The sequence below is a fragment of the Elephantulus edwardii genome, unplaced genomic scaffold (genome assembly GCF_000299155.1).
Source record: "Elephantulus edwardii isolate Elephantulus edwardi_28Jun2011 unplaced genomic scaffold, EleEdw1.0 scaffold00005, whole genome shotgun sequence".
Taxonomy (NCBI): Eukaryota; Metazoa; Chordata; class Mammalia; order Macroscelidea; family Macroscelididae; genus Elephantulus; species Elephantulus edwardii.
The window spans coordinates 35,648,059-35,658,176 of NW_006399755.1; the positions used below are offsets into that span (position 1 = coordinate 35,648,059).

At 38.1% G+C, this 10,118-nt stretch overlaps 1 protein-coding gene across 1 annotated transcript in view; it reads right to left on the reverse strand.

The window, feature by feature from the left end:
* RPE65 (retinal pigment epithelium-specific protein 65kDa) overlaps positions 1-8,639 on the reverse strand; it is a 30,852-nt gene extending 22,213 nt beyond the window's left edge. Inside the window, exons 1-5 of the mRNA XM_006879787.1 lie at positions 8,584-8,639; positions 6,927-7,009; positions 4,850-5,000; positions 1,208-1,315; positions 980-1,121 (exon numbers count right to left, since the gene is read on the reverse strand). Coding sequence (XP_006879849.1) covers positions 980-1,121; positions 1,208-1,315; positions 4,850-5,000; positions 6,927-7,009; positions 8,584-8,594 — 495 coding nt within the window. The 5' untranslated portion in view covers positions 8,595-8,639. The remainder of the gene's footprint in view (positions 1-979; positions 1,122-1,207; positions 1,316-4,849; positions 5,001-6,926; positions 7,010-8,583) is intronic.
* Between the last annotated feature and the right edge of the window lie 1,479 nt (positions 8,640-10,118).

Below are 10,118 nucleotides of genomic sequence, written 5' to 3' on the forward strand. Positions count from 1 at the left end.
AGTGATGTTTTTACCCAAAATTCACTATGGCTGTACTTCTATAAGTTTTCCACAGATAGCAGCTTTTTAAATTTTTCTTCAGCTTTTCCACTTCATCCTGCCTCCTCAACTACTGCTAGAAGATACTTTCCAGTGTTTTCATGAAAGATTCCCATCCCTTAAGGACTTTCATATTCAGTCTCCGATTGTGTACTTGTTTCATTTCTCCAACTAGATGTTAAGCTCTGTGACGGCATCTTGAAGATAGTTCTAAATGAATATTGGTTAATAATATAGGCCCCTTATAAAAACAAATCAGTATTATGTGGACATTATCTGTTGCAATGAGAGATCCCCTAAGAATTTAGCTTTAGTAAAAATAGCAAATAGTAAAAAAAGCAAAATTCCCAATTTCCAACTTTTTAAACAACATTTGTATATGAAATTATGTTCCAATATTATCGATGCTTTTCTTTATGACATATTATTTAGCAGTTTTATTTGTTCCAAGATCTACACGAATAGGGAAAATCAGTGTAACTTATCTAGAAGTAATAATTTAAAGATTTTTAAAAATATCTTAAAATAATAGCCACAACTTTTTGAGTGTTTTTATGTGCTATGTCTCATGGTAGCCTACAGACATCATGAAAACCAGGGCCCACATTGCTTTACTCTTGATTTATTTCTTGCATTGAGCATAAGTTGTAGAATATGTAAAGCACTCAATAAAAGTTCAAGGCACAATTATTGAATAATTTAAGCCTTTTATATAAGACAGAGTATTCAACCAAACCACAGTAATTTTACAACACTACTTCATAAAAGAAACAAAGCCTGTCCTGTGTCACACAGCTGGTAGTTGATGGCTAAGCAAGGATTTGAACCTTAATTTGTGTAGTTATCATATTTCCCCCACCAAATTGCACAAATAATTTAATTGTAGGTTCCAAATTCTGTATTCCTAATCAACATCACCTGTGCATTGTTTCTTTCTTACCTGCTTTATTGTTTCCAGGGTCTCTGGATTAATTTTTGTAATGAAGTTGGTCTCTGTGCAGGCATAATAATCTTCCCCCACTGGGTAGATATTAACAAGGGCATTGTCAGTAATCTCTACTCCTCGAAAATAAGAAAAAAACCTGCAGAAGAAAATTAATTTTTCAGTTAGATGACTTTCAAGTCATGAGAGAAAAGAGCTAATGACATGCAATTTGTTTTCAGTTACCTGGAAAATATATTTTTACAGGGATCTGGAAAAGCACAGGTGCCAAATTCAGTTACAACAATTCTTTTCTCAGTCATGGCCCGCACATAAGCATCAGTGCGGATGAACCTGAAGGACATGGAGATATGAGAAGCGATCACATACGATGAAAATCAGAATAGGCCATGTGAAGCCTTTAATCAACACTCTATGTGTCTTTATTAACATTAGATACCAACAGCTTGATGAATGAAGAATATTATAAGGGTACTATTTTGTGGAAATGACCAAAGGAAAAAGGGACAGTATATCAGGATATTAACATTTATTGCGTCTTATAAATCTCACAATAGCAAGCAAATGAGGAAACTGAGGCTTAGAAAAGTTATGCAATTGGCATATATGGATGATCTGTGTTAGAATATAATACCTAAGATCCAAATATTACAAATCTATTAGCAAATCATTTGTTAGCCTATCTCTGATAGGCTAGTAGTAAGAAGCTGCATTGCAATCACAAAGGCACACAGTTCAAATCCACCAGCTTCTCCATGGAAGAAAGATGGGCACTCTCCTCAGATGTGATTAACTACCTCTGAAAACCCATTGGAGGGTCTGCTATGGGTTGGTTCAGACTTGATGGTGAATAACAACAACAACAACAACAACACTCAGTGGGAAAATCCTTGTTATGATATTTGGAATTATATTTCTTTTAGTCTTCCTTATATTTCACTTGTATTTTTCTTCAAATATTTAGGTTATTTTTCTGCCTATTAAAATATTCTTGAATTCAAACTCTTTCACAGGAAGACTTGAAATGTATTCCAAACTAAATGCTGTAAAGTGCTTGGGCTTTCTCAAGTGGAAAGCAAAATAAGGTAACATGTCTTTAGAAGATGTGTAAAAATCTTATCTGACTTCCAAAATCAGATAAATTTCTGACTTCTCACAGATAAAGTTTTACATGTCCAAAGAATAAAAGGTCTATTTATAATATATTAAACTCTAATATATCCTAAGTACAATTATTCCACACTTAGTAACTTGCCTTCTGACATTTAATAGCTATGACAATAGCAAAAAATCTGCTATAAGCTCCTGTGTACATTATCAACATATATCTGGCAGTAAGGAGAGTCAAGATACTGTTGTTATTATTAGGTTGTTAGATGTTGTCAAGTTTTGTCTCATTCATAGGGACCCTATGAACAACAGATATGAATCTTTTTCTATTCTGTGTCAATCTTATTACCCTCAACATACTTTAGCCCATTGCTGCAGTCACTCTGTTAGTTTGTCTCATTGAGGTTCTTCATCTCTTTTGCTGACCATCCTTCTTTCCAAGCAAAAACATCTTCTAAATACATATTCAAAGTATGTAAGAAAATGCTTTGCTATTCTTGCCCCTAAGGAGCAATCTGGTTGCACTTTCTCCAAGATATGTCTGTTTGTTCTTTTGGAAGTCCATGGGCTATTCAACTCTTTTCTCCAACATCACAACCCAAAGGCATTGATTCTTCTGTAATTTTTATTCACTTTCTAGATGCATAGCAAGTGCTTGGGAATACCATAGTTTGAATAAGGTACACCTTGTTGTTTTTGTTGTTGTTGTTGTCAGGTGCTGTCAAGTTGAGCATGATTTATAGCAACCTTAAGAACGAAAGATCTGAACCCTGTTCTATCCTGCATCATCCTCACACTTCCTGACACACAAGAGCCCATTGCAGCAGTCGTCATGTCAATCCACTTAGTTGAGGATCCTCCTCTCCTTCGCCAACCTTCCACCCTTCCCAACATCATGTCCTTATCCAAGGAATAGCTCCTCCTAAAAATATGTCCCAAGTATGTGAGGCAAAAAGCCTCATCATTCTTGTCCCCAAAGAGCACGCTGGCTGCACCCTCTCCAACACATATCTATTAGCTCTCTTGACTGTCCATGGTATATTCAGTCTCTTCTCCAACACCACAGCTCAAAGGCATCAATTCTTTTCCTATCACCCTTATTCATTGTTTGGCTCTCATATGCATAGCTAGTAATTGGAAAAACCATGGCCTGAATCAGACACACATTAGTCCCCAAACTGACATCACTACTCCTCAATAATTTGGAAAGGACTCTAATTGCAGATTTTTCCATCCCTTATTCCCTGATGGCTAGTATTAAAGGTGTTAATCGTAGATCCAAGCAAAAGGAAGCTGTTGTAAGTTTCAATCTCTCCATCCATCATGACACTGCCTATTGGTACAGAGGTGAGAATCTTTGTTTTCTTGATATTGAGACACAATCAATTCTGAATGCTGCATTCCTTAATCTTCTGTAACAAGTGCTTCAAATCTTCCTCACTTTCAGCAAGTAAGTTTGTGTAATCTCCACAACACAGGTTATAGATGAGTCTCCCTGCAATCCTGATGCCACATTTCTCTTCATAGAATGTGATTTACTACCTACGAAAGCCACTGGAGATGCAACCACTGTGGCGGGCAGTATGGCGCTTTCTCAAAAAGTTGCAAATAGAAATACCATTTGACCCAGCAATTCCACTACTGGAAATACACCCCAGAGACCATAACTGACATCCAAGCAGATATATGCACACCCATGTTTATTGTGGCTTTGTTCACAATAGCAAGGAGTTGGAAACAACCTAACTGTCCATCAACAAACGAATGAATAGAGAAGCTGTGGTATAGTCACACAATGGAATACTTATGTTGCATTGAAAAACAAGGAACTCATGCAATATTATTTAAATGGGTGACCCTGGAGGACATTATGCTGAGCGAATTATCTCAGTCACAAAAGCACACATACTGCATGGTGCCACTGTTGTAAAAAAAACCCCTGACATCTGGGTTGGGGAGAGACTGAGAAAGATGGGTCAACCATGTATACTGCATTGAAACAGATGAGGGAGAAAAGTGTTTAAAAGGGATATGTGATTAGGTATTTTTGTCATGACAGGAGTCCAGAGCAAAGGCTGCATAGTGGAGTGGACCTGGGGGAGGGTTTGTAAAGCAATGAAAGAATTTGTCTTTTACTTTTCCAAGAGGGTAGTGTACTAGGGGGAAAGGTTGGTAGGGGAGAAAAGTGCAACAATGAATGAGTGGAAATCCAAAGTCTCTGTACATTTTCATTGAAATTAATAATAATTTTTTAAAAAAGAAAGCCTACTGGAGGGTCAACTATGTATTATACATAAACACACACATACATTTATACATACACACAGAAGAGAGAGACGCAAGCAGTGACTGATGGTTATAGAATTTAAAGCTAAGCAAGTTGGAATGCAAAACTGTGACTCACTGGCTCATTCTCTTTATTTTACGTTTTATATTGTTTTGCAAACAAAATTGTACATTGTGTTTCACATTTCCCTTTTTTCACATTGTGTTTCATACAATCGTTCCCATCCATTACCCCATCTTTTCAAGTCCCAGCTGGATCTTTCCTATTTCTTTTCCTCCACTAAATTGTGTGACCCTGTGATTTTCCCTCACCTTGCACCCCATCCTTAACTCTCTGCTCCGTCACTCTGTTTTCTGATAGAGAAGGGGATTGATAGGTTTTCTCCAAGATTCAGGAGGTTGATAAGGACATGGGAGGAAACAAGCTAGATTTTCACTCACCAGGAGAAGCTACATCTATATTTCCTTTACCTTCTGTGGTATGTCACATGTCCTTCTTTAAAGTCAAACTTGTGCAGGAGAGCTTGTCCATCAAACAGGTGGTAAAATGGCTCAGATCCAACTTCAAAGAGGCCTGGCCCACAACGAAGGAGACTACCGGTGAGCCAGAGGGGGATTCTACCTGCAATAAAGGTGAGAAATGGAACCCAACTTTTTGGTGAAGTAGTTAAAGTCCTTGACTGATAACCTAAAGGTAAACAGTTGGAACCCAAAACCCAATTAGGGGATAAAGAAGTGACAGTCTGCTTCTGTAATAATTTATAAGCTTAAATACCCTCTGGGACAATTCTATTCTGCCTTTAAGGACACAGCAAGTCAGGAAAAACCCTCAATGGCATTAAACAGAAAAGTTGAAGATTTGAGTCCATGCCCATTATTGCTTACCCAAAGGTGGTATTGAAAGAAAGGTGGTCAGTGTCCTCCTGTATTGGTTTGCAGGTTTGGGAACCAATGGATGGATCAGCTATGAATTGGTTCCAAGAGTTTGGGTTGAGTTTTATTTTTAGGTTGATGGTAAATTAACTTGTGGGTGGTTTTTTTTATTTTCAATTTATTTTTTTGTTTGGAGTCTTTTGAGTGATCTACTTTTTCCAAATCAGTCAGTGAATAGTTTTACTACAGTGCAGATGGAGTACTATTAATTCAAGGTGACTCAATCTTAGTTTAAAATTTTAACTGCATGAGCTGGTATAAGATGCGGTGACTATGGCAGCAGGCTGGTTTGGCCCTCTCCTCTTTACAAAGCTGGCAGAGTGGTTTTCTTCCAAGTTGTCAAGTTAAACAATACCTGACCAATAAAAATCTTCTGTCTTGCTTCTCCTTTTACTAGGATATCAAATGGTATGAATGTAGCAATGCTTTAGGGAGGGTGAAAAGGGTTGGAAGGGGATAGAAGGAATTATCTTGAGCAGAATAGGGTTCTCTACCTAATAGGTTTCCTTAAATATCACTCTTTCTGTAATTTCACTTTTAAGACACTCTCTCCCACCACCTCACATACACACATACTTCACATACACACAATTGGGCATGTTGCAAGGAGGGGTTATTCTCTGGAGAGGGACATGAGGCTGAAAAAGGTGGTGGGTCAGCAAAGGAGAGGAAGACCCTCAGCCACGTGGATTGACAAGATAACTACCAAAATGGGCTCCGGTATGTCGGGAAGTGTGCAGATGGCACAAGATAGAACTGGTTTCAGATCTTTTGTTCACAGGGTTGCTATTAGTCGTACTTGACTCGATGGCACCTAACAATAACAGAAACAACAACTTTTAAGAAGAACTTAAAATTTCTTAATATATTTTGGTGGATGGAGAGGAAGAAGAATACTCTTTAGGTCACATAGTGTCTTTAGACAATTATAATGATCTTAATAATTGTTGACTTTGGGCCAGACACTGGTAGGTCATATTATTTATCTTAATTTCTGTAATATAGCTTCGAGGTAAAATTATGTTTGGTAGGCAAGAAAATCGGGGCTTAGCAAGTTTCAATAATTTACAGCATTTATTGTTTGTTATACACCGTCGAGTCAGAACCAAGCCATTGCTGAACCTCCAGTAGGTCTTCAGAGAAAATTGGAACGAGACTGCCTATCTCTCTTATGGAGCAGCTCGTGGGTTCAAACCATGTGTCTTCAGGTTGGCAGCACATTTTTTTAAGCACTAGGCCACTAGAGCGCCGTTGTAGTCATTATAGCTAATAAACTTAGTAACTACAGATAACTTTAGAATCAAGATCCTTACAGTTCAGTGGAGATTAAATCTAACACTTTGAAATGCATTCCAGATTGTCATACACATTTGTAGGGAATTTACTGCATGCCAGGAACTGAGCTAGGCACAGAGAGAGAGTGATGACAAAGACGTAGTTTCTGACTTCAAGGAACTCTAATCAGGGAGTGTTTTTTGCCTTAGAAGAATTAAGAATAGGTAAAGGAGAGAGCCTGGGTTCTTAATTTTAAAGACTATGATCTCAGGCTCCCCTCTTCATATCCCAGTGACTGAGAATTAAAGGAAACACTACAGAAAAGATGCAAGAGACACACCTGTAACGTGAGCTGTTAGTGGCGAGGAAAGCTCTTCTACAGTTTCGAACAATTTCTTGTAACCAGCAGCTGGATGCTCCACTCTGAAACAGTAGAACATTAAAGAGGAAGATAACATTGACGTTTAAAGACATCCAGAGGTAGATCTGAGAGCAAATATTAAGAGAAAATATTCTCTGGCTTCGTGTCAAGTTCACTGCCCAGCTACCCTCCTCAGGAAACAATTGGTGCTTAGGGAGTATAGCAATGTCTCAGGTATGCACGTGGGGCCCCAGCTCAGAGTTCTTCTTTTGATCTCAGAAGACACGACTTTCTATTGCTATCAGTGATCAGAGTGGGCTTCTTTTTACCCCATCCATTTCTCTCATACTTTTGAAAGTAGATGTAGTGGTCCTTTACCTTATGTGGTATCAACTAATCCAGCATTTTCACTTCTTTTCCAAAACTTTGACATTTCCAACAGAAATACTCTATTCTATTTCTACTCTCAGAGGCCCTGGTAGTACAGTGCTTTAATTATTATAACTAATTATAATTATTATAACTAATTTCATTAGTTCCTAATGAAAGACTAAACCTTGGAATATGTTAAACTCTCCTTGAGAGAAAGATGCAGTCTGCTGTGAAGATGAGCCTTGGAAATCCTAGAAGATTCTTCTATTCTTCCTATATGATTACTATGACTAAAAGTGTGACCATGGCAATGGGTTTGGATTGTTTTGGTATCCTTACACCCAGTTATGGCTAAGAACTTGGTTGGTAATCCAAAGGCTGGTAGTTGAAGCTTATCAGCTGTTCCACAGAGGAAAGGACCTGGTCATCTACTCCTGTAATAATTTTGTCCTAAGAAATGTTACGAAGTAGTGTTACCCTGGCCTATGTGGGCACTATGAATCAAAATTGTCTGGAAAGTACAGTATCAGAGACCTCAAATTCTGTTAATCTCTGCTGTATCTATCACTGGCTTTTCTCCATTATCTAAGCTTTCCACTAATCTTCAAGCGTTATATACATGTATTATATGTAAATATTAAAATCAGCAGATTCAGCTTCCAGATATTTTTTTTTCTCATCTCTTTTCTCCTCACTTTGGTTGTATTTTTATAGTTTCTTGGAGTGAGCATTATGACTGTACTCATAATGTTGCTGTTGTGTGCCATTGAGTAAGCACGTACTTGTACCACACACCATATAAAAGACTTTGTTTTATATTAGTTGATTTAGACCTCAGAGGAAAAAGAAACCATTTTAGTGTAAGCACTACTCTTATGCCCAATCTATATGTGGGGAAGAAATAACTGAACCTTAATGAAAGATAATGATTTTTATAAAACTACACAGCAATGAAATGACTGGGCAACAAGGGGAATTGAGGTTGGCCTACTTGAAATCCTCATTGTATTTAAAAAAATAAAAAGAAATCTCTTCATCATAACTGCTTTACAGCCTTATTCTAAGTTACAAAAATCCAATGTAATTTAGACATTGATTGTAGAATTTGCTTCAATTTGTAAATAAGAAGCATTGTCCCACCAAGATCAAAGGGCCTTCTGTAATCAAGTCATCAGTCCATGCTTTCTCTTAAGGAGCTCTTGAAATAGCCTATTTACTATCAATCCCACTAGGGCATTAAAAAAAAAATCCCAGAGACACTTACTGGATAGACATTTTCTCTCCGTGGAAGACTGAGAGTTCTGGCACCACCTGCAGAATGAGGAAACAAGCTCTTGCCTGCTACTTTATATGGCTTCTAAAACCCCCTGGAAGGAGTTATGGCTTTATGAGCCCTCCCCCAACCCCTCAGCAAAGGGAAGTGGAACAGAAGTCGCTTTCAGTGCCCAGATCCTCCTGATACTTGAGCATTATTTGGGCCTGCCGTTCCCATAACAATTTTTTGATGGTTTTCCAGAGACCTTAATCCTTCCAAAGGAGAATGAGAAGTGGATTAGAAGAAAAGGGCTACAAGGGAGTGGCCTGACATCAGGCCTCAGCTGATCCAGGTCACCACATTGGAGCCTGGCACTGTTCACTGGTTCCCACCACCCCCTGTCACCTCTGTGGCCTTATCCTCACCTTTATTCATTTGTTCATTTATTTACTTATTTTTGAGAAAACCTATTGCTCAACATCTATGAGTCAGACTAAAGAACAAACAAATATATCTACAATGAAGTAGACTCAAAATGCTCCTTAGAAGCAAGGATGATGAAACTTCATCTCAGATACTTTGGACATGGTATCAGGAGAGGCTAATCCTTGATGTGTGTGTGTGTGTGTGTGTGTAATTCTGGGAAAAGTAGAAGTCAGTGAAAATGAGAAAGACCTTCAACATATGGGTTGATTTGTGGCAGCCATGGGCTCAAGGCTAGGAGAGATTGTGAGGCTTGAACAGGAACAGGCAGTGTTTCATTCTGCTGTACATAAGATTGTGTCCCACAATTGTTGGCTCTTCTAACAAGGACAAGCAAACTCTCAGAACCCTAGAAGGCATGTTGTTAGGAGTCTCCAGTCCCTGGGAAAAGACATCATGTTGGGAAAGTAGAAGATCCATGAAAGACAGGAAGATTCCCAATGAGAAAGATCATGATAGTGACCACAAGATTGAGCGTTAGCATTGTGGAAACTGTGCAGATGGTGCAGGATAGGGCAAGGTTTTGATCTGTTGGTCATACGGTCTTTATTAATTGTAGCTGACTCTAAAGCACCTAACAACAACATAGACCAGACATATATGGGCATTACTCCTGTTCTCACAGATCTTGTAACTCTGCCACAGTGATAGGGAGCTAACAAGTTGTTACATAAAACTTGATTAATTTTAAGTCTGGAGAAGCATGTATGAAATATACATTGTAGCATCCTAATTCTTTGATCACTTTTAATGGTCCAACTCAATGCTCAGGTTCTTCCAATGTGACTCAAAACTTTAGATATGTTCTTTTCATTTGCTGAGGATGAAACTCTTTTCATGTTTTTGTTATTGTTTGTCATTAATGTCTACTTGTGCTATATATAACTAAGAAGACAAAAATCCCCCATAGTGTGTCAATAGGCAGCTTCAAGATAAACGGAGAAAAAATTGAAGTTGTTAATGATTTCATTTTACTCGGATCCTCATTCAACACCTTTGGTATTAGCAGTCAAGAAATCAAAAGGTATGTTGTATTGGGGAAGTCTGCTGTAAAGGACCTC